General features: G+C 35.7%; 1 protein-coding gene across 2 annotated transcripts in view; it reads left to right on the forward strand.

The window, feature by feature from the left end:
* RANBP17 (RAN binding protein 17) overlaps positions 1 to 26,258 on the forward strand; it is a 331,100-nt gene that overhangs the window by 198,432 nt on the left and 106,410 nt on the right. For both annotated transcript variants that reach the window (XM_072630957.1, XM_072630955.1), the window contains exons 15-16: positions 18,723 to 18,796; positions 19,903 to 19,983. In XM_072630957.1, coding sequence (XP_072487058.1) covers positions 18,723 to 18,796; positions 19,903 to 19,983 — 155 coding nt within the window. The remainder of the gene's footprint in view (positions 1 to 18,722; positions 18,797 to 19,902; positions 19,984 to 26,258) is intronic.

Below are 26,258 nucleotides of genomic sequence, written 5' to 3' on the forward strand. Positions count from 1 at the left end.
GCTAGTATTAGCAATGGTGGATATAGTGCCTCATTTGCTGCCTTGGGACAAATGTGGGAAAAATACGTGGTTATAAAACTTAGATGCAAAATCTGTTTTCAACATGTTGAATTAGTTAAGTTCAATGTTTTCCTAATTTTTATCTCTGTGTAGCATTTCTGTGGAAGGATTCTCAAAAGTACATTCAGCATACTTATTGAGTTTTGCTTTCCCTCTAGGCCCAAGTTACTCCCCTGTGCCAATCTCCCTGGCTTTGCAGAACACATGCATTCCAGCAAAGTTGACTATTAAGTGAATTTCTGCAAAGTGAACCACATTTTCCCATTGACTCACATTGCAGAATTGAAGATATATTCCCACAGAAAATATCTGCCAAAAAATTGAGTTAGAAATTGGGAGTGAGGGAAATGTTCCAATGATGGCCAATACCATGATATGAAAGATATTTGTAAACCTTATAGTGATGATGATAATAATAACAACTAACATTTATATAGAACTCTGAAGTTTTCAAAGTACATTAAAAATGTCTCATTTTATCCTAACAACCCTGGACGTAAGTGCTACTTACCTTACAGATAAGGAAAATGAGTGTGAGAGACGTTAAGTAAATTGCCCTAGAGCACCCTTATTAAATTTGAACTCAGGTCTTCCAGACTCCAGGTCCTGCACCTTGTCGATTGTGCCAACTAGCTACCTATGTTATATCTGTCTTGGGATTTGAAATTATCACCTATTTTTTTTAATTTTCCATATTTTCCACCCTTGAGGTCATATCTCCTATTCCAATAACAATTTTCTGCCTCCTGCTACTCATGATTCAGCAGCTCCTCTCCCATATGTTGACCCAATGCCTAGAGTTACTTTCATAGGTACATTCTAGTAACTCTGAATTCCTTTTTACCTGATCTGTAACTTCTAGGGAAAAACTAGCACTGAGCTAATACTACCAGTAGGTGTTGTTCTCAATTACATGATGTTATCTAATTTCTAATTCCTCAAGTTTACAGTTCTTCTTTATTTAAAACTAATTCCCTACTTTGTAAATACCAAAAATTTTAAATTGTGTACACCAAGCGTACCTTATAATGAAAAGAATCGCTTGAGTCCTTAGAGATTGTCATGAGAGACTGTATTTCATTAAGTGTAGTCTTAGCCAATTGGCTTATTTAGAGAAAGATGCCTAAACTGGACCAAAGTTGTGAACTTGGTCTCTGAATTAAACCATTTCACTTAACTCTTCTATTTCTGCATATTACTCCACTAACCTTGGCCAAGGGGAACCTTAGAGGAAGTCTCACCTTCTCTAGGTCTCATTTTCCTCATCTATAAAACAAGGGGAATAAATGAGGACTAAGTAAGGAATAAATGAGCACCAACAGTCTGATATGTAGGGACATCATGGCTCTCCTATTGGCCAGATACAGTGGTTCTGTGTTTGTTGTTTGTCCTTTGTTTTCAGAGACAACCAATGACATCAGGAAAATAATGTGTCTTGATTTGCATGTGAATTAGATTTAAGTGAGAGAGAGCTGTGCATATTCACCAGCCTCAGTTTCTCCTCCAGCGCCATCTGAGTCCACTGGCAAAACATACAGTGGGAGACCTTGACTTTTTTGAGCTAAGGTCTTTCTCAAGTCTCAGTTTGTCTGAGGCAATGCTCACTCAGTTTAAATTAAAGATAGGTAAGATTAAGGCTAGGTACAATGGTAGCAACAGAACCACTCTACCTCTATAATCTAGAAAAAGCCAATGTAATGAGAGTAAACAGAAACTAAAGAACCAAGGAAGGAAATAGTTGGGGATAACTGTAAATACTGATTTTTCTACCTAGGTAATTCCTTTCTACTTTGACATTACAGTTGCATTAAAAAAAAATGCTTCAAAAGATCCATGATTTTATTTGTGTAGGTAATCCACTGATATCAGTTATTGCTAAAGTTAGCTGAAAGAGTTAATGAACTTTTGCTGGTTAATTTTAGGGTGGTGTGTAGATCCATTATGTATTTTCTGGAGTACAATTAAAAATAGCACAGAACTGAATATGGTGATTTTAAAAAGTTAACACACATATCAAATATGGACCTCAATTTCCAACTTCAGGGACATTCTGTTTTGAATATGTTAAACTTGTCACCATAAGACTAGAATGTGACATACTAAAAGGCAAACAGTAGCATAAAGAAGATATTTTCTAATGATTTTTACAAGTTAAAGACAGTCATGCAGTCATAGAGGAGATGATTTGAGAGTCTAACCATGGGTGTGCTGATAATCTAATGCAAACACCTAGACCAGTGTCAGTGGAGGTCAGATTCTCCCTAACTACGTGCACACAAAAATGACTGGTGTTATTAGTATGATTTTTCATATTTTGGAGTATTTTAAGCTCCCCAAAATAAAGTCTTCCAGAGCAGTCTCAATTTAAGTTTCCTTTTTGTAATCTAGATCCTAGTACCACAGCTCTGGGCTCCCAAAGACCAGGTTCAGTCTTGGAAGCTTCTCACAGAAGTCTGTCTTTTTGGCTCATGTTTGCTCCCACCTGGTGTTCTCCTGGGGGTATCAGAATTTGGCTTGCATCTAAGTCTATATACAAAAGGGAAAGGGCCATCATTTCCCATGTAAATAAACTCTCTAGCTCACAAAATGTAAATATAGAACAGGCTTTATTTAACTTGACAAAAATTGCAAAAAGCTCATACCTAAACCCATAAACAGTTAAAATAACTCTCCTTGTAAAACCTCCCTGGTAAACTGCATTTATCAAGACCTATATAATTCTCTAGATTTATAATACTACCTTGGGTGTCCTACCATTATCATTCAAGCATTAGCATCCAAGGATGATTGAGAGTTAACATATGTTTTTGTGAACATTCACACTTCAAACAACTCAACAATGATGAATAAGGTACTGGTTTTCTCTTCCACATTCTAGTTCTATCCTGTGTTGCTCCTTGGTTCTAGCTTCTGCTGGATCAAGCAACTCCTGTCCTAGGTCCAGGAAGCTTAGACCAGAAACTTTCATCCCTTCCTTGTCAGTCTGTTTTTGTCAACTAATATTCCTGAGCTCCTGACTTGCTCTAGGACCTTCTTACCCCACTACTCTATCTTTCCACTGCCATCCCTGAGGTCCATTGGTTCCTGTAGAGATTGTAATTGATGGACTTTCCAATCAGCCAACCTCCAACCTTCTTTTAAAGGCCTGTACCCAAGAGTATAGCCCAAGTCTGTGAACTAGCCATGAACCATCAATCAGTCATCATCAGTTTGACTTCAGGAAGACAAGTACTATCAGGAGAATTCACACTTTACCAAAGAACTTTGACAAGGGAATTTCATACCTTGAAGCATCATCAATTAATCAGTCAAAAACAAGTATTTATTATTAGGCTCCTATTATGTTCCATGCATTATGCTAGGCAGCCAGAGATATAATTCCTGTCTCAAGTATCTCACATTCAAATGGGAGAGACAACAATATATATCAATATATACAGACTGAATGTGATGATGCATACCTGTAATTCCTACCACCTAGGAGGCTGAGACTAGTGGATAGTTTGAATTTAGGGATGCTGAACTGCAGTATGGCTGATGCTGACAGGTTGTCTGCACTAAATCTAGACTTCATATGATGAGTTCCTGGACCTGGAGGTTGCCTGAAAAGGAGTAAATCAGTCTTTGCTGGAAACAAAGCAAGTCAAAGCTATTGGAATCGGGTCCATGAGTGACCACTGAATTTCCAGCCTAGACAAGATAGGGAGACTCTGCCCTAAAACAAAACCAAAAAGCATATACATAATAATATAAAAAAAAATAAACAAATGCATAAATGCAAGGTCATTTGAGAAGGACAGAGGCACAGAGACAGGAAATAGTCACATACGAGGAACAAAGAGGAACCTAGTTTGACTGGATCATGAAATAAGGAAGGGGAAATAATGTCCAATGAGGCTAAAAAGACAGATTGGGACATGGTTGTAAAGGGCTTTAAAAATCAGTCATTTATCATTTATGCCTAAAAAAGTCATTATCATTGAATATATGAGTACGTCTACTTCTTAGATTGGGGAAATAATCAATGCAAGAATAAAGGCAAGGAACCAAAGCAATGCCAGCTATACTATATTCTTGCCTAGTTTCAAATGTGCATTTCCTACAGATTATAAAAAAGTGCCTGGAAGGCTGTACAGTGTCAGCTTGATCACTTAATGTAGCATGGTCCTCCATCCTGAATCCCTTTCCTAATACCTTACATCTCTCTGAAGGCCCAGAGTCCGTATGCAATTAGGGCCTTAACTCACTGTATAGGAAGACATCAGTGCCAGAACAAAGACCTCACCAAAGGGCCTAGAATAATATCTAAGCACACCAACTGTATTTTACAAAAGGAAAGAATTTTAAAGAATCTGAGTTGGAATAGATCTTTGGAATTATCCAGTGCAGGGCTGAGAAACCTGCAGCCTTGAGACCACATGTGGCCTTCTAGGCCCTTGGGTGCAGCCTTTTGACTGAATCCAAGTTTTACAGAACAAATCCTTCTGTTAAGGGGATTTGTTCTGTGAAGTTTGGATTCTGTCCAAGAGCCACATGTGACCTCAAAGCCACAGGATCCCCACCTATGATCTAGTGCAACCTAACAATACCTTTGGAGGTCTGACTCTCCCCAAAGACAATCACTGTGAACCTTTAACTCCTTTTACTATGGGGCGCATAAACTTGGGCCTGATTATCATCATTTTAGATTTAGGACTGGAAGGGACTTTAAAAGTCACCTAGTCCAAGAGAAGAAGTGATTTATTTACCTAAGGTTTAAAATAAGTCAAAGAGTCAGGATTTAAATCTAAGTCCACTGATTCTAGATAACATAATCTTTCTAATTTCAACACATAGCCATGTCCTGATCTCTGCAGTTATTTTGTACTGACCTACTTGTTCTGATTTTTATTTAGCTTATACATTCTACAGTATGGACTCTGCATGCCCACCTTATACCATATACCCATCTGCTTCTCCTTTCCCACCTATGCAAATTGATTTCTCTGCATCAAAGTATGATGCTTTGGCTCTCTTGTGCATACTACCTGAACTCTTGGCTGTTAACTCCTAGCTTCTATACCCTCAGGGACTGCAGACACATGCCACTACGCCTGGCTATATCACAATTGCATCATTTCTTCCTGGAGAATAGAGATCACTTAGACCTAGGGAAAATAAGGGCTTGAAAAAACATGGCATCTGAGCTGGGTTTTGAAGGAAAACAGTTTGACTAACCTTCAGAGATGAATAGAAAATATCTTCTAGGCATGGAGGATGGCTTGTGTAAATGCATAAAGGCAAGAAAGGGCAGGATGAGATCAGGGAATAATGTGTATTTCACTTTGACCAATATATACAGTACATGAAGGAGAAAACATGAAATAAGCCGGAAAGGTAAATGGGAACTAGACTGAGGCAGCTTTTAAGTGCCAGGTTCTCATGTAGGGCAGTGATAATCCTATGCAATAGAAATATTAGTTTGGCCAGATCTGACATGGATTAAACAGAAGAGATTTTGGAGTCAAGGAGATGGAAGGCCATTACAATAGTCTAGGCATGAGGTAATGAGCTGAATTATGGTTATAGGTCATGTGAATAGAGAGAAAGAAATGTGTGAAAGAGATGCTTTAGAGGTTGGATCAACCAGCACTTGGCTATTGAATGGGATGACAAAGAAAGGGTCAAACTCTAAAGTTTTGAGCCCAAGTGACTAGAAAACAGCACATATTTAATTGTATTCTAACTTAATTGTTGCCTCTTATTTGATTAATATGATAAATTAAACTGCTCACATCCGAAGAAAGAGTATTTTCTTCTTTTTTAGTTTCCACTGAATAATGACCATGATACAGAGACCATTGAACATTATACTGCTGTTGAGAAGAATCTAGAACATACTTATCCCTTATATTCCATGTCTTTGAAGAACTTCATCATCCAACCAATAACAAACAATAACTTTGTGTAAATGGGGACGTAAAAGAAACAGGAAACCTTGATTCCTAACCTCTACCAGTATACCCCATCTTTTCCCCATATTTCATCCTGCTTGGGACATTACTAAATCTAGTTAGTTTGTTTCATATATTTTAGTTTACAGTTGCAGGTAGTTGTAAGTAGATGGCAGCATTTCTGGAATGCCCCTCCAAGCCAAGACCCCAAAGCATTTTGCCCGAATGAATTAAGTCTTGTTCCTTATTATTCTAGGGCATAGGTCAGGGTTACTATTCCCATTGTACAGACAAGGAAGCAGAGGTCCTGGGAAGATGCTTTGTTTATACAGAGTGCCACCTCTACCGCATCCATTGCAGACCAATAACAGAAGTTTGGACCCGGGCATGGAGGGAATTGGCAGCCTGCAGGAGCAAAGCTGTGCCTGAATGTATGTAGATACACACGTGCCATCTTCTCTGGTTAGATTTCATCTGGTTGCACCACAGGAGACACTAGATGGGCTGTATATCCTATGACCAGTGACTTGTGCAGTGGACCCTTGTCCCTCTTGGCCGGTGAAGGCCTGTCGGGAGACATTAAGTTCATATTGGTGGAGATCCTTAGTTAGTGGCTCCCCACAGGGGATCGGGGCAGGATTCCAGTTTCTGTTGAACAGGTGGTAATTAGGTCCCTGATTGGGGTGAAAAATTGCTTAAATTTTGCTATTCTTGACAACTATCAGTGTTTTCCTAATTTCCCTTTTAAACAAAAGTTTCCAGACATAGTGATAGGGATACAGCTCTGGCAGCTTCTGGAACCTTCTAACTTCCATCTTACTCAGTAGTCTGGATTTGATCCCGAGTTAAGAATGGACACCCTGCTGTTTGCAGGAAAAAGAGGAAGCATGTTCTTAGCCATGCATCAGTGGAGGCCCCTACTGGGAGAGGGGATTATCACAGGGCAGCCGGCAACCCTGGGCTCCAGCCTGCCGGGTTTTTGCCTTGAGCCACAGGATGTGGAGCAAATAAAAAGTAGGGCCAAAGTTTCCTTATGAATACAATTGAATATTATAGCAGACTGGAGTCAGGATAATAATATTTTCTTATATCAAATAGATAAATGGCCCGTTAGCAAAATGACTGTGGATATAGGGGACTCAGAAATCTAAGGACACAATATTTATTCCACACTTTCAATCCCACATCCTCTGTATCAGGTTTTCTGTCTTACTATTTTGTGACCCTCTAACATTTTAAACTACTTGACCCAAACGGAAATTTTTGTTTTATAATAAAATTCTGCCTAACTATTCTCTTATTTAATTTTAATCCTGAATTTTTCTAATATTTTAAATTAGAATTTGGAAAAACTATTCATCCAAGAAAAACATGAATTTACTTAATGTCAAAAGTTTGAAATTATTTAATGTGTACCATTATGTTTATGCCTTCTGTCCTATTTATATGACAATAAGTTAATGGTGATAATCATGTTTTATTCTCCTGCTAAGGTTAATAGGCCCCAGAACCTTTAGTTCCAAATAATTTAGGTCCAAGTCATTAAATGCTCTGTTTCCTTCCTCTCATACGCTTCTTATTCTCCTGCCTCTTTGGGGGCTCTCTTTCACTTGAAAAGTTCCATTGACCTCCAAAGCACTTGAACCCCAAGACAAAACTGATGAAAAAATAAGGCTCCTATCCTTAAGAGGAGAACTTGTGCTCTTTTTCCCAACCTCTCTTCCTAAGAAATCTTAATGTTTTCAGGCAGATTTATGTAGGATCCTTTGTTGTTACACATATTACTGACCAAATCAAATCCAATTTAAAACAAGCTATGATTCATAGCAATTGGTTAAAATAATACTTTGAAATGCATGTCAGCCGTATTTTTTTTTAATTTAGTATCACATATTTGCAGTTATAAATGTAAATTTTTTAAGAACAAATTGCACTCAGGATAATATTTGTATAGTAAAAATTTGACTGTTGATTTTTCTAACAGTACTAATTTTCTGTATGAAGCCTGTTCACAGTGTACTAAGGAGCTTTTGTGGAGTTATGAGATCTTAAACATTTATAGTATGCCTAAGGGTATTAACTTTACTGTAATTTTCTGAAGATTCATTATCAGAATCCTTAATTCATTATAACAGCTCTCATGAAAACCTATAGAAGCAGTGTTTTCTTTTATTTTCTTATTTGCACAGTATGAGAGATTCATTGTTCTTTTTAATTTGTTTCATGTGGTGCTTTTGAGTGCATTTCATACAGTGTTGTTATTGAATTTCTGTGACTGTCATTATATATCCATACAACCTTTAGGAACTAATATTCTGGGTTTCCCAGTTCTATAATCTACTTCAAATTTAAGAATTGACATAATTAGCTTTTTCAAAGTTATAACTAGAGTATCAGGAACAAAGCTACAAAAACCCAGGACTGAGGATTAGGATTGGAGAAATAGAACAATAAAAATTTGATTATTACAGCACATGCTTTTCTTTTTCTGTTAAATTAAACCTGCAGCATCAAATGTTCTGTCTTGTCTGTATTTATTCCCTTGTCTAGTTTTCTCATCTGTTTTCTCTCTTATGCAGCATATAAAAGATAATTCAAGCTACCTGCAAATGCACATACAGCATTACATAATTTTATTACCTGATTAGTTATAGTATCTGTTGGGTCACTCAGGGGCTACTTATATAGCCAGCTGCTTTTTTCTGTACATTTATAAGCATCATAGCTACAAAGTACATGAGGATGAAAGGATCATATCATGGGTATCTATGGCTCATGAATTGCCAGGAAATCAAAACTGTTCTGAGGCAGATACCTTGGAAGAAACAGCTCTTTTTTACCAGTGACATGTACTAATGAGGTTTTACCATTCATTTTCAAAGTTGTATTGATAACTGATCTTTGTACCTCAACCCGCATTTCTATAAGTACTTTCACATTCACTATTTTATGTCGAGGGAGTTATAGTGGAAATGGAAAATTAGTTTGAATCCAAGTCAGCATACATTTGTTATATGACTATTACCTCTGTTGGAAATTGGATGATTGATTATAATGGACGCATTTAGTGACATCAAAGCATAATGTTTTAAAAGTAAAGTAATTTGTTTTCTTCTAAAATTTTCTGTCCCTTTATGTGAATTTTTTAAGCAATGGCTTCATGTGGTTATACTAAAATCAAAGACACTTTTGACTGCTTATAAATTATTCTTGATTTTCAGTCATGTCTGACTCTTTGTTGACCCCATTTGGGGTCCTCTTGGCAAAGATACTGAAGTGATTTACCATTCTCTTCTCCAACTCATGAGAAAACTGAGGCAAAAAGGACTAAGTAAATTGTTTAGGGTCACACAGCTAGTAAGTGTCTGAGACTGGATTTGAACTGAGGTCTTCCTGTCTCCAGGCCTGGCACTCTATTCACTGCACCACTTACTTACCCTTGCTTAGAAATACCTGGAATACATAAAGAGATTTCAAGAACTTTGTTTTAGTACTTTAAGAAAGTTGGTTTCATACATGTGAACCAATTTTCATGACAGCCCAGTTTAGCCTTAGTAGATGATCACCACAAGTTGCTTTGGCCAAATAATCCATCATCTCATAGCCAACCAACCCTCTTAATTTTTATACCTGCTGGTCAGTAAACATCCTCAATCCATCATGAGACCCAGATATTAACTAAGCCTTGCCAGCTTGGTAAAACCAGCCAGAGCTCACACTCCAGGCTCACAGCACACTGAGGCAGGAGGGAAAGTGGAAGTTTGAAATTGTAACATAGTTTTTAAAGGAATTTTTCTTCTATATAACATAACGTGAAAATCCTTATAAGTACCCTTTCCTTTGTACTTGCGTTGGCTCTGAGTCATGAAGATATTAAACCACTGCCATAACTAGTGTAGCTGTAAGAGTGCTGTTCTTCAAGTTGGAAGACTCAGTCCTGCCTCTGCCAGCAGCCACATGATCTTGGACAAGTCACTCAATCTCTCTGAGCCTTATTTTTCTCATCTGTAACATGTAGAGAATAATAGCACTGCTTACTTAATAGGTGGTAAAGTTTTTAAACAATTAAGGACTATATAAATGCAGGCTATTAAATGTGAGTTATCAGATTCCTTCTGCATGCAAGTGGGGGATATACAAAGGTACACAACTTTGTTAAGTAAATACATAGTCCCTGACCTCAGTGAGCTTAACTTGCAATCCATTTTGCAAAACCAGGATGTTTCTAGGGGAGAATGTGATAACTGACAAATGAGTGAAAGTTGGGTCCTGATTAATTCAAATAATGAATCCATAAAGTGGTCATATGTATTCAAATTAGCCTTATTTGAAATTTTAGTTATGTAAAATTTGGTAATTGATTCCAGCCCAGTGGAAATATGTGATGTGAATTTGAATAATTCACCCACATCACAGGATTCATCATTCATACTAATCATGACTTAGCTGTACAGAAAAGAAGCAAAAGAGGGAGAGATTGCTTCAGGCTGGGGCAACCAGGGAAGATTTCATTAAAAGGGGATGGAATTTTAGCATTCAAACTGTAATTTTTAGGGTTTCATTCACTTATTCAATAAATTTCTATTAAAAACCGACTATTTACTGAGCTAAGTGAGCACTGTGGAAATAGAAAGAGGGATATGGTATGACTTAGCACAAGGACACCAGCTGAATTCACCAAACATTAAGCTCTTACTGTATACAGACCACTTGCTTAGCATTGGAGGATATTTTTAGATAAAGCAGTCTCCTTCTCTCCCCCCATTCCCCATATGAGCTATACAAAATAATACATCATAAGTACATCAGGGAAGTACAAAATGTCAAAAATAAAAGGGAGGTAAAGGAAGAAAGCATAGTTGTCACAAGTATGGGAAAACATAGAATATCTACTGGTAGCAGCACATACTACAGTTAGACTAGAATATGATAGTGTGTGTGAAAGAATATACTGTATATACATATAGTATCCCATACTACGATATGAGATTAGCATAGAAAAGTAGAGTGATATTAAATAGCAGCCACCCATAAATACCAGACCTACCACTATGACTTTTGTGCATAGAGAGCCAATGAAATGATACCAGTGAAAATGTTTATATTCATATATATTCTTTCACATATCCTCCCATTCTTCAATTGGTATTTTGTAAACTGTGCCTGTGAGTCTTCAGAAAATCCATTTGATTTTTGTGACAAAATTTATACCACATTTCTGTATTACCTCACTTCTAAAGGATTCAGCTCAGTTCAGTTAGAATTTATTAAGGACATACTACATGCAAGGCCCTTTGGTAGATATGGGGAATGCAAAAAAGGCCCTAACTTTAGAAATCTCACAGCCTAGTAGTTATTATAAAACAGATACACAAGCAACAGTGATAGAAGTTAGGAATTAATTAATTTCATAGGAGAGATCAAACCCATCACAGACATATAAGAGAGTCAAAGGGAAAGGGATCTATTCTAGCTGGTAAGATCAGGAGAAGACAAAATAAACCAAATGGTAGAGGAGCTGGACCTTAAAGAAGAAAGATTTCTATATCAGTGACAGTGAAGGGAACATATTTCAAGCTTGGAATAAATATGGCATGTTCAGATGTGGCAGTTGAGGAGAGGGCAAAGCAAGATCAGGGAATAGCAAGTATTCCAGTTTGGTTGAAACATAGAATACAAGAAAGGAATTACTGTGAAGTAAGATTGAAAAGGTCAGGTGCAACCAGGGAATGCCTTGGATACCAAGCTAAGAAGTTTGGTTTTATTTATTTTGTTGGTAAGCAGCAGAAAACCAGTAAAGATTTGGAAGTGCCATAATAAGACAAAGGTTAGAAATATTATTTTGACTGAAGGATAGATTGGAGGAGAGGAAGACTTGAAATAGAAAAACTAGTTAGGAAGCTGTTAGAATGATCCAAGCAGAAGTAGTGAGGCCTGATCTAGGAAAATGATAGTAAAAGGATAAAGGAAGGGGTTTGGATGGTGTGGCATAAGCTATATCCCATGCCTTCCTGGTTACCTAGGGCATAAATGGCCATCCCATGAGGAGTCAGTTTCCTTCAGAGTTGGTGAATATTTCACTATAACCACACCCACATATGGCCTGCTAACTAAATGCATTCCATATTGAAATCAAGGAGACCTGAACTAGAGTTGCAGACTTGCATAGATCCTTTCTGTGTTATGACCAGCTAACTTTAGGATGGCCTGCTAGGTCTTTGTTTTGTTCCAGTTCTAGATCTAAAGCATTGGAACAATTTGAGTCAGGCCCAATAAACGGAAAAAATATTTCCAATAGAAATGATAGGTTTTGATAACTGTTTATTAGGATTTAGGGAAAGGAAGAAATCAAGGATTACAGCAAGATTTCCAGCATGGATGACTAAGAGAATGGTAGTACCATCTACATAGATGGAGAAGTTGGAAAGAATGACAGGTTTTGGAAGACAGATGATGCATTGTTTTTAGAAATGTTTAGTTTAAGATACTTTCAGGACATGTGAGTAGAAATGTCCAGGAAGCAGATGGAAATGGGATTTAGGCTCAGGAGAAAGACCAGGTCTAGGTGGGAACATGTATTTAATCAATTCAACTCAACAAGCATTTATTAAGTACCATCTAGGTACTGAAAATATAAAGAGAAAAATAAAGTTGTATTTGTCCTCAGGAAACTTATGAAATAGTATTCATAAGATTTCTTCTTACCATTATTGTGCTCAATTAAATAAGGATTTATTGGGAGCCTATTGTACATAAACACTGTGATAAGAAAGAGTCTTTGCCTTTAAACAGCTAATGATGAGGTATGATATCTAGTGCAAGTTCAGTGTGTGGAGAGTAAAGGGGGAAGGTTATTACTGAATAGAAGGGGTCGAGGAGATCAGGGATAGCTTCATGACAACATGGCATTTGACCAAGATTTTAAAGGATGAGTAGAGGATTCCATGTGCAGAAGAGGGAATTCCAGGCATGAGGAACAGTGAGAGCAAAGGCAGGAAGACATAGGATGTGTTTGAAGACTGGCACAGAGTACAATTTCTGTGGAGCATCAAGTACATGAAAAGTGAAGTTGACTTTTACAATTTAAGATCATTTTAATCATTTTAAAATCATTTTAATTCCTTTTTCTTTGATACCTTTTCGGTGCTGAAGTCAATTGTTACCTTCAATAGAATGAGTATTGTGACCCTTACAGGCCCTTTCTACTGCCTCAAACAACAGAAAAGGGAGAAGGAGCCCAAACAAATATTCAACACCTTTAGTCTCACGATCTCAGAGTCACTCTTGACTCCTTCTTCTTTACTTCTGGATCTTATCAATCATGAGTTTTCTTTAATCTCCCTCTCCCACTTCTTCCTTTCTCTTCACTTACCCCATCTTGCCAAGGCCTCTCCTCTGTACTAATGCAGTATACTCTTCCCTTCGCCAACCCAGCTCCCACATGTCTGCCAAAATAATATTATCTTAGAGCTAGGTAGTGCAGTGGATACAACACTGGAAGGCCTGGGTTCAAATCCAGCTTTAGACATTTACTAGCTGTGTCACTGGCAACTCTGTCTCATTTTCTCAGATGTAAAATGGGGGCTATAATGGCATCGGCCATAATAGTTGTGAGAATCAAATGAGATAATATTGATAAGTGCTTAATAAATGCTTGTTCCTTTCCCTTTCCTAAGCATAGGTCTGATCCTGTTGTTGCTTAGTGGCTCTAATGTTTCTAAAGTAAACTATAAACTCTTCTGAATTTAAAACCTTTTACAAGGTGGCTCCAGCCTAGCTCTCTAAATTTATTTCACATTCTTTCCTTTCTTATATTCTGTGCTCCATCCAAACCAGCATACTTGTTCCCTGTATTCAGCATTTCATCTCCCACTTCTGGGACTTCACAAGAGCTGCCTCCCTTTCTAGAATGTATTCCTTCCTCACCACCATCTCTTAGAATCCTTAGCTTCTTTCAAGGTTCATCTTAGGTGCCAACTCCTAAAAGGAAGTTTTCCCAATTCCTCCCAGCTGCCGGTTCCCTTACCACCTCATTCAAGTTAAGTTTTATTTACTTATCTTTTTATGTTAGATCTTCCAGTATAATGTGTTTGTTAAGGGCATTGGTTTTTATTGTTCTTGTATCCCAAACTGAGCACAAAATGTCTTGCCTATCAAAGACACTTTATAAATGCTTGTTCGGTTGTTGAATTGCAATTGAAATAGCCTTGTAACAGTATGCGGACTCTAGAAAAGTGTCTTTTTGACATGTTCTCCATAATAGAAAAATCTTAGTACTTCTTGAAGGAACTGATTACATTTATCTGTTAGATATATATTTCCTGAACAAATTACTCTCCAACACCAAATTATTCCGTGATGGTTTTATCTGAGACATCATTAAATTTCAAATGTTTGTGGACATTTTCATATTATCTATATGTTTCATGAATTATAGGGTACCTTGGAAAGTGTGTGTGAGTCTGTTAAAAGAACCACTCTAGTCATACATTGATTTTAAATGACCCTGTCACACGTGAAAACAAATCAGATTGTTGCTGTTAATGAGCTTTTCAATTTACTATTCAGTGGATCAGATAAGTGGATTTAAGAGGTAATGATCCTATTTAGTACTGAAGCTTGACTGTCAGATTCTAGTAGTTGAGAGGAATCCCCAGGGATAAAAGCGTTGACACGGTTCTAGATGGGATGATGAGAATCCAAGCTAATGGATGATAAAAGGAATAGTATAGGTTGCAGAGATAACTGTGGATTAAAGCTCTGCCATGTGGCAGTGTTGACTGTTTTCCCATTATTTTATTGGGTAAAATCTGATGCATTGAGAAACTGTTTTGACAGTGGAGCACAATTTACACAATAGTACAAAGCTTTTTATAGCTTGTTCTTTCCTCCATATTACCCCCCAGAAAAATGACAAGAAAAGTTTTTCCAGTGTAGTCTGTCATCAAAAAGGAAAGTATTCATATTTTTAAAAGACACATGTTAACTATAATTAGTTTGATTAAAATAAAAATAAACTATCTGAACACCAAAATAAAAAAATAACAATCTTTTTTTACTAAAATATAAGTTCCTTGAGGTCAGGAATTATGTCTTATTTATGTCTGAATCCATCCCAGCACCTATGACAGTTCCTTGAACATATTTATTTAATTAGTTGGTTGAACGAATTAATGTTGAATATTTATCAAGCATTTGAAGACTTGATAATCCCTGTAATATAAAATTATTTGCAAGCATAGAGAAAGGCAGCATGCTGCCTAACTTTTTATAAAACAAATATGGCCTGGTAATAGTAACATAAAGAAAGAGAAGCAGAAGTGCATATTCTTTATGAATTTCCATGTGAAAATATACAATTCTGGCATTTCAGATATAATAGATATAATTCAAAAAGTATGCCTATGACAAATTAAGCTTTATACCTGAAATTCAACAATAGTTTACCATTAAAATAACAAAACAGTAAGCTTAATAATAAAATTCATAAAATCAAGTTATTTTAGCAATTAAGAACAGATAAAATACAATAATCCTTCATGGTAAGGACATTAAAAAGTATAGGACTGTGATGATTTTTTTTCCTTAATTATTTATTTGAAACCAAGAACTAGCATTATATATAATGGAAAAACAAAGCTATTTGAAACAAATATAAAGCAAGGACTCCACTCCTACTATTACTCCTCAAAAGAATTTTAGAAATGCTAGCTAGAACAATAAAGCAAAAAAAAAAAAAGAAAGAAAGAAATCAAAGAAATAGTCATTCACAAAGAATAAAATTTAAAATATATCAGTTTGCAAATGATATTTAGAAAACCCAAGAAATTCACCAACAAAAAACTACCAAGATAATAATTTAGTAAAGTAGTAGGATATAAATAAAGCCACAAAAATCATCAGCATTTGTACATATTTGTGACAAAAAATAGAGATAAATAGAGATCCCATATATATAACTGATTGAGCCAGTATAGTAAAGATGACAATTCTATGTAAAATGATTTGCAAATTTATTGCAGTACCAAAGGGATATTTAAAAAATTAGGTAAAATAATTTAAAAGTTTATAAAGAAAGACAAATGGTCAAGAATATTGAGGGAAATCATGAAAAAGGAAAGGAAAGAAGGACTTCTTTACCTGTCAGATCTTAAAATATATTATAATGTGATAATTGTCAAAATTCTCTACTTATGAATAAGGAAATAAAATCAAAAAGATAAGATGCACACTGATTTTTACTGCATAAAAATAATGGTAAAAATCTGGAACATATACAGAAAAGATGTGTAAATAAGTAGGGGGGAAGACATGTAAATAAGTAGGATAAACCCAATATTATTTCATTAAAGTTTTGTGTTTTATTTATAAACTAAATGGTGGAAGTTTATAATTTAATGATTATATGTTATTACTTTAAGGCTCATGTTTGTTGATTATTGTCAAGGCTATAAGGAAGATTATTTTTTAATGAATATGAATTATTTCCCAAGAAGATCCAAATTTGCTTTCTTGATTTTTAAATTGGTAAAATCTTGCTGTGTTGAATTTGTTCAGGACAAGAAATTTAAGTAAGAAAAAGTGGTAATGTATGGTCTTATGGACCCTCAAAAACTATATCCTTGTCAGAAGCTGCTTTATCAGAAATTGAGATTTCTAGTTTCAGAGTCCATTTTTAAGAATGATGCTTATGACCCATCATTAGGCCATTTGATCCAAGTTGTAGCTAGGATGAACTTGCATGGACCTCTTCAACCCATCCTCTCACCGCTTAGGACTCTGCAGAACTATTTTTGAAGTGGCTGGCCAGAGCAGAGCATATAGTAAATATTTGCAGAACATACTAAAATTTGCTGACTTATAAACTGTGTTACCTTCAGCCCCAGTCTCATTCACAAGACTGCTGTGAGGAAATGGAAAAAAAGAGGGTTGGTTTTTGTTTGTTTTCTGTCGCTTTGCCATCTCCACAAGCAGTGACTCTTATTAAGGGCTAGCAATGAGTGGCTCTCAGTATTGTTGAATGGAGGGCACAGCCCAAGGGGCTTTTACATTTGTAATAATAGTCAGAGCTTCATAGTTAGAATTTTCTTTCAGAGAAGCTGAAAGTAGAAGGTAGACCAAGAACAGTTAAAGGAGTATAGAAAGCTTGCCACAGTGGCTAGCTTGGAGAGACAAAAGAAATATAAATAAGTATCACCCTCTCTCATTCTCTGACACATTCTTCCAGGCTGTAGGAACCATCTGGACAAAGGAAACTTAGTTTCAAAACCCTGGAACAGGGGACTCTTTGGTTTGAATTCTGTTTAAAACCCCAGTGTGAGATTTCTGCAATGAACAGCTTGACCTCCCCTGTATCACTCCATAACTCTGGGTGATTTGTGGTGCCCCATGACTTTTATGCTACTCTCATGACCCGTGGAAATACATTAGGTTGATGTTTCCCTATGAACAACAGAAGGTATAGAAAACATAGGCCAAATAACTGTGCCATATGAAAGAACAGACCAAGAGAAATTGAGGCAACAAATAAACAGTCAGAGGGGATCAAATCACAGGCGAGAAATCACCCATAGAGCTGCTGTCTGGCAGTGGCCTAGATTAACATAGGATAACCTGGAATCACACCAAAATGTCAGAGCGTGTGGAGGTGTTAGCCCACCTCTTTAGCTTTGCCAGCCTTACAGACAGCATTCCATTGGCCATCTGTGGAATTCTCCCACTTGGGGTGTTAGCCATAGGGTATGTTTATAAAGCCTGGCATGGTTTGGATTATGAGGAGTGTGAGCTATGCCTCAAGCCTCTTCAGCTCACTTTCCCACAGTGAAGTTGAGTTTGAAGGCTCCAGGTGTTCTCAGAGGAGGGACCCTGGGTTTTTAGAACTTCAGATTCAGCAAAACAAGCAAGGCATATCTCTATTTAGGAGAATATAGGCAAGGGCTGGTTGGGGAGAACTCCTTGAAATGGTTTACCACCTTTTGTACCTACTATAATCAATGTTTTTGTGGTTGCTGCACATGTTCCTGGAAAATTCAATATGGAGCATACCATAGATAGTCATAGGTCATTTCAAGGTTTTGTCGTTCTTGTTGAGTCGTTTCAGGAGTGTCTGACTCTTTGTGAACCTATTTGGGGTTTTCTTGGCAAAGGTACTAGAGTGGTTTGCTATTTCCTTTTCCAGTTTATTTTATAGATGAGAAAACAGAGGCATATAGGATTAAATGACTCACTTGGGGTCACATAGCTAGGAAGTGTCTGAGGCCAGTTTTGAACCCAGGAGTTCTCTGAGTCTTCCTGACTCCTGGCGCAGCACTCTGTCCACTGCACCACTTAACTGCCCCTCATTTGAAGTATGCTTCTAAAAACAAGAAACAACTTCTGGTGCCAGAAAATGGTACATGGATCTTTGGTTGGGTTTTTATTGTTGTTGTTTTTTCTTCGTTGTCTTTCCTAACCTAGACTAACAATAGCATGGATCACAGACAGATAAGGCTACTTTCTGAGTGGAAGCATTATGACTACACAAAAATGTCCTAAGGAATTGAAAGTTTGAGAGAAAGTGAAATTTTCTGGCTCCCCGGAAAGGCCAAGCTTTTACTAGTTATTATCTTCCTCCAGCACAATTGCAAAAACGGAAAATAAATTATAATTTGAAAGTTCCTTTTGCCAATATGTTTTTAAGAATATTTATTGATAATGCCCTTTGTGACTTGTAGAAATGTTTCCATATAGGTGTATGCCCGAATGTCTGAGGTCTTGGGAATAACAGATGACAACCACGTTCTAGAAACGTTTATGACAAAAATGTGAGTAAATATTTTGATTTCTTATCCCTTCATTCTTTTTTATAATGTAGCTACTTTATCAAAATTCTTGATATTACAACTAACTCTGTTAGAATGTTTCTATTATGGTTTTTATGTGGACACAGCAGTCTATAACTTGGGTTATTTCTTAAACCCACAAATCATATAGAAGATCTTGCTATGTCAAGTTATCCATATATTAGGAGATGACGATGTACACAAGAAAGAACACATGAGTCTAGGAGTCCTAATCAAATCAATCCCATCTCATAGCTTTGTATGATCTTGGGAAAGTCCCTTCACTTCTCTGGGCCTTGGTTTTCTCCTCTGTAAAAGGAAGGTTATCATACAAACTGGTTCCCTTTCAACTCTAAAGTCTATGGTATTTTTAAGTGCTATGAGATGTAACTTAGCTTACAAATGCTAGTGACTTCATAATTTGATGCATTTTAATTTTCATGCAGTAATTCAGAACAATTGAAAAAATATCCAGGGCCCCAACTGAAAACCCATTAGAAAGATTACTGTTTATGGGAAGAAGAAAAGCAAGGAAGCATTAGAGTTCTGCTTTCCATCTGTTCCTGAAATGAAGGAACAAATTTACGGGACCCTTTATCATGCTGTAATGAGTATAACAATAGACGTAATTTCCCTTGCTTTCCCTATGGTTTTACCTTAGAGAATGTCTAAAAATTTTACATTCATGAGAAAAGGGATTTGTAGCTATAGATACAAAAATTTCTCTGCAGAAATTTTTGAATTGTGGAGCTAACTTGTTGTAATTCCTTTAATGTTTTAATTCCTCCTAATGGACTTATTGCCTATGCAAACCCAGTTTCCTCTACTAAAAAACTGAAATGGCTATGGGATGCACAGAAAGTAACTTATAATGACTATGTACGTTGTAAGATGCCTGAGACTTTGAATGTTACTGAGGAAGAATGGAGTGAAAAATATTCAGTTGTTTTTGGGGACAGTTTTACAATTTGTGAAATGTGTGGTAACGATAATCATCTGACTTCTTAACTGAGTTTGTCTCAAGTCTGTATATACTGGTTTCTCCTACAAAAAACGTATCACTTATCATCAATTGTTTTTTATTCTAGTGTTACAAACCTTAAATATTGGGGAAGATGTGACCCTGTGATAGCAAGAACTCTGCAGTTCCTAAATGACCTTTCTGTTGGATATCCTTTTTGTTATATATCTGGTAGAGAATCAACTGTAGCATGATGCATCATAGACAGCACTGTTAATATCACTGTTAACTCTGCCAAAAGGACAGTCTTGTGTACCCATCACTGAAGGTTTTCACTGGAGGCTAAGTGATCCTTTGTCAGGCTTACTGCATAGGATGTTCTTACTTCAGAAAGGATTTGGACCAGATGAATTCTGAAGTACCTTCCAAATCCACAGCTGTAGGACTCATAACATTTTAGGGCCATTTACTAAATCAACAAACGTTTATTAAGCACTTCCTACTATTATGAGGCACAACAGCTTTAGGAATACAATGAAAGATGAAAAATAACAGGCCCTGTCACCAAGGAGCTTCTGATCTAATAGAAGGAATGATGTAGTTATTACACGCGTGCACACACACACACGCATACACACACACACACAAACACTAACACACAACTATAATACAGGGTAGAAAAAATATTTTAATGCAAGGGCATTGTGTCCTAACAAGGTAGATTGGTGCATAGGTTCCTTCCTTGTTTGTACATAGAATTACTTCTGAAAGGGAACTTAGAAAGCATCTAGTCCAGATGCCTCATTTTAATACAGAGGAGACACCAAGGTCCAGAGAGAAGTGATTTGTTCAAGATGGCACAGCCAGATTCAAACCCAGTCCCTCTCTCTCCAGATTCTATAGTCCCCAGTAAACCAGTAGCAGAGGAGCAGGGAAAATGCCACACTCACAGACAACATCATAGTTCTAGACTTTGAAGGGATCTCAGAGGCCCTTTCTCTAGTCCAGTCCCTTCATTTTACAAGTGAGAAAATTGAGGCCCAGGAAGATAAAGTGACTCACTGGTAGTAAGAGGCAGAGGGTGGGATTTGAACTTCTATCTTCTGGCACCTCAGCCATGACTTTTTCTACTGTACCATGCTACCTAATACATGATTATCTTTGAAGGCCTCTTTTGTACAAGTAAACCAATGCACAATAAACTCGGTAACTGATATATGATTCATTGCAACATGTCAGGGAACTGGTTTTGGTTTTTTTAAGAAATAAATTTTTTTAAATATCAGTATGTTTTAAAATATTGCACCATAGTCATAGAAGCAAGTGCACTGAATATTTTTCAGGGTCATCCTTTTGTCTAATAAAAAGAAACAAATGAGCATTGGATGAAGAAAGAGTGCATAATGAAAAGATGGAATCAATTTGTAAGCTTTGTTATACAGTTTTGAAATTCTAACCCTCACAAAATCAACCCCCTAGATTTTTTTTAAAATATAGGAGATGTTACATTATATGTCAAATGCACAAATGTCTTTAATGTTTTATTTTTAATTAAGAATTAGATATTTTGTTAATTTATACTTTACTGATGCTGTCATGTTTCACATGTGAGCTAACTATATGTAAAATATTTTGCATATCAACCATGAGAAATCTAGAAGACTTGAAAAGCATTGGTCTAGTTAAGTATTCAGTATTAGTTGATATTTTAATTTCAGCATAACATTCTGAAGATAGTGGCTTCTGCTAGCAATAGTTGGGGTTGTGTAGAGAAACCTTTAACATAGGTTCACTTCAGTAATATGTTTGTATTAGTTAAGTTTAAAATTGTGTTCCTTGGCAAACCATAAAAGATTTCCAAAGTATTAGACACCCACTTTTGTGCTGGAATTTAATATGCAACTTTTTATTGGAAAATAATCGTCCTTGTCTGGCAAAATCCACCATGCAATATTTCTGTTAGTAGGTATAATGCAATAAAGACAGGGAGGGCTATTTATCACTACAAATTTTGAGGATTTCAGGATTCTTTTTATTATTTTAATATATTTCTTTGGTATTAAATCAGAAAAATGATAAATTACACCTGTCGAGGCTGTTTTTCTTTTTTACTGGAAAGTGATGTACAACCCAATTTCTGTGGTCATTTTGGCTTTTAAAGATATGTATTTTTTTTCTTATTAAAAAAACTCACACAATAGTTTTTTTTAATAATGATACTGAAACACTTTTTATTTCTAACATATGAAGTGGTTTATAAGTACTTCTGGGTTTTCAAACTTCGGCCTTTTCACAGTGAATTAATTTATTTAAAATATTTGTGCAAATTGTTTAGAGAGAAATAGATATTTTATAGAATGTTCCTTATGGGTTGAATTTATCCCATGCCTTAAGTAAAATTTTAATTTTAAAATAGAATTAATTTGACTTGCACTGTTGTTTTTAGCAATTGTCCATTCACTCATATCTACCATTTAGATCATTTTTCCATTATGTGGCTTTCAGCCCCTCATGAATTGGTTCAGAAAATGTAGCCTTTTATTTTACAAAATGTTTACTGCTTTTGACCAGTTTTCTGAAAGTTTTTTTTAAATGATTCAAGAAAACTTATTATATAAAAGTTAAAAGAAACTGACATCTTTAACAAAGGGATACAAATGATTTCCACTAGTGTGCATTGTTTTACGTTATTTTAACAATTATTTCAGGTTTGCATATTTAGAAATATATATTAGCTCAATTTGATTTCAATGCTCAGTTATTTGAATTATAAATCATTATGTCGCTTCCAGCTGATCAGTCATGAAATATCTTTGAATTCATTTACATAATGGAATATGTGACTGGTGCAGCTATGTCAGTGTAGTCATGGTGTTCCCTAATGCATGTTTAGTTGTTTCCAATCATTATCTTTACTGTAATGTGTTTTTAATCCTAATTGTGTTCTTTTTAGAGCAATAAACAACAATATGGCTTGCAAAAATATGGTCTTGTTTAACAGTTAAAAAAAAACCCAAAAGTTGAAGCCACCAGCTTCAGGCCCATTATTAATTAGATTATGTTAATGAATAAACAGTAATATTAAAAATATTGCTAACTTTAAAAGATAAAAAAACAGTAAATAAGTGAAACAACCCTTCCTTTCCCCCACCCCAACTATGACTTCTTCAAAAGGGCAGATGGCTTACAGTGACGTCTAAAATGAAATCTTAAATTTTATTGCTCACAATGTGGACTGTCCCAGATATTTAGAGTTGCTTCTACACTTGTCATTTTTACCTGCTTCTAAATTGACCTTATTTTGTATATTATGCCATATTCCAGAGGTTCTTAACTTGAAGCCTATTAACTTAGGGTTTTTTTTTAATATTTTGATCATCATATTTTAGTATAATTGATTTCTTTTTTTAATATTTTTATGTATTTATAAATATTATTCTGAGACAGTCCAAAGGCTTCACCAGATTATCTAAGGGATCCATGATTCGGAACAGGTTAAGAACCCCTAGTGCCTTCTTGTTTCAATTTTCTGGGTTTTGATCTGTCCTTTAGATATTGAGAATTCAAAAGATAGTCTTCCTTTTAGGAAGGGCTACCAGTTTTAAGGTAACTAGGGAATATCATTGGGTTATTTGGCTTAAAGTAGAAAGTTGGGTGCTCCAAACACACTTGTATGTTTATTGCTACTCTCAGAATGATTTTTACCTATTTAGAAAATACTTGAATTGACTTTTACAGTGACAATAAAATAATATCACTAAATAATTTCATCTATGAGGTTGCTACCTCAGAACTACATAGACTGTAGCTATCCAGTCATATTCACCCTAGGGCTACTCTTTGCTAAGTGTGCATCTCTCCAAATTGGTCAAGTTATATCTTTAAAGTCTAGTGGCCACTGGAAAAAAAGTGTTATGTTTCTCCAGCTTATTAATTATATTGTACTTATCATACATTTGAACACTTTTTTCTGTTCTCACCATTTTTTAAGCTGGTTTTTAGGAATTTGTAGAACCAAATGTTTGATTTGCACATTTCAGGTATATTGATACAAAGAGCATCCTTGTGAGGGGTCACTGTGAAATTTCTTCTCTATGGTATATTAGTTAAACTTGCTAGATTCCACCTCTTTGAAAAGTTATCTTACCTACAGCAGGACTCTCCAAGATCATTCCAATGGTTAACACAGGCAGTTATTTTGGGAAATAGAGACCCAGTAGCATGTGAGCTATTAGAATAAGCTAATTAATTTAATTAATGAAAAAAGAGGAAAAGAAGAAGAGAGTTGGTTTTCATCTAAATTTGAGTTTTCTCTTCCTATTCCCATGTTGTTATTGTTGTGGTTTTAAAAAGTAAGGAATTTTTTTCATAGTTTGCTCATCAAAATTCACCCTCCTGATAAGATGAGATCTTATACATGGTCAGACATTTAGTTCAAATAGGCTAATTTTCTGATTCAATGACATCTGAGAATTTTATTGCAGAGTATTATAGTAGCCTGCCATTGTCCTTTTAATAAATTCTAACATGACTCATTTGTCACTGAATTTACTTATTTAAGTCTTTCCTAAACCCATTTATATTTCCACTTCTAATATGTTCTGTTCTGAAAAAGAATCCTTTCGTTTCCTTTCAAGCTATCTTCTTTGAACTCAAAGGAATATTGCTTAGTTCTACTACATTGTAATTACAGTCATATCTGCATTCCTTTTGCTTATCCTCATGAAAGCCCTTTTATCTTGATCATTGTACATGTCTTTTCCTGGATCTTATTTAGCTTTATTTTATCCTAAGGTAAGGGAATTAGAATTATATTCTATTCTAGTTTCAACATTTAAACAAAAGTAGGATAAAAAAATACCTTTGTTTCCAAAGACTTTCTTGATTAATCAGATCATTTTCCTCACTTTTAAGGGGACAATCTTCAAGGAAAAATCAACCATGATTCCAAACTTATTTTCTTAGGCTACAATTTAAAGCAGAGTTTGTGATTTTATAAGCATATATTACTTTGTTTTTTACTTTGATATATTATTCCTTATATTTGCCCACTTTGAAGCTAATCTCCTACTTTTCATCTTGCCCACATATGGCTTTATGAGATCTCCCTGCAGCTTATCCATTAGTTCAAAATTTCACCACATGGAAGTCTTAGCATTGTCAGCAAACTTGGTTTTTACTAATGTACTTTCTTCATTTCTGAAAATTATCTCAGCACAGGTTCTTCAGTTATCTAAATGTTGATATCTCTCTCAGAGAATAGTTCATGTCACACCTTTTATTTCCTGCCTTTGTCTATCCATGACAGACACTCCCATGAGTCCTCTTTTTTTCTAGTGAGGAATGTTGAGTAGAAATCAACTTTTGATTGCTAACTCTCTTTCAGCCCCATCATCTAACTCTCCTTCAGTCAAGTTCTGCCAATTCTTCCTTCACAGCATTTGTCATTCGTCTCCATTCTTAGTTAGCGTCCTTCTGCTCTGTAAGGACTACCTTTCTTAGATCTTAGTTCTGTTATGTTACTCTGTTTTGCCAAAGCTCACAATTACTTCCAATCAGTTTTTGTACTATAATAAAATTTCTCATCTTGAATTTGAATATATTAATGAATCCATTATTACATCAGTGTCAGTAGTCTCTCCATTTGTGTTGATTGGAATCCTGCCTCAACCTATGTTATTCTTGTCCAGGCACTGCTATAAACCCTCAATAGAGGATCTACCCAAAACAGCGGCAGCCCTTCTCAAGGTCAAGGTTTCCTAACCTTGTTTGTATCACAGACACATTTAGCAGTCAGGTAAAGACTGATGACTCAGTAAGATTTAAGATATATCTAATCTTCTGAGAATAATGTTTCTAAGTGCATACAATACATAGACTTGCAAAGAAAACCAGTTGTTATGAAATATATCCCATAATGAAATACATCCAGCTATAACGAAATACAGTATTATCAAAATATTTTTTAAAAAAACAAGTTCTCAGACACCGGATTAAAAACTCCTGGTATAGATTTTTTAAATCTTCCATGGATGTCAGTGCAACCTTCATGCTATTTTATCAGCTATTCCTTTTTCTTACTACACATGTGGCCTACCTTCCTTTTCCAACCAAGTATGTTAGACTAAATGGTCCTCAGCCTTTATCTCTGTAACTAACCTGCTAACCTACCTCTCTACCCTATTTTGTACTCTATCAAACATACCTTCTTTCTCATCCTACATTTCTTTTATCATCTTTTAACCATGAAACATTGCATGCCATTCACTTAATTTAAGAAGTCTTCCAGTAAGTCCCTCTTAGATTTCAAAATTCTACTGAAGATACTTCCTTCATAAATCCTTTCCAGAGTTATCTCATGATTCCTTTTTTTAAAAATGTGTTGACTAAAATACATCTAATTTGTAATATATTCACCTATCATTTTTTTTCCTTACTCCTCAGAATACTTAGTACAGAAGTATTTATCTTTGTGTAGTAGAA

The sequence above is a fragment of the Notamacropus eugenii genome, chromosome 1, assembly GCF_028372415.1.
Source record: "Notamacropus eugenii isolate mMacEug1 chromosome 1, mMacEug1.pri_v2, whole genome shotgun sequence".
NCBI classification, from domain to species: Eukaryota; Metazoa; Chordata; class Mammalia; order Diprotodontia; family Macropodidae; genus Notamacropus; species Notamacropus eugenii.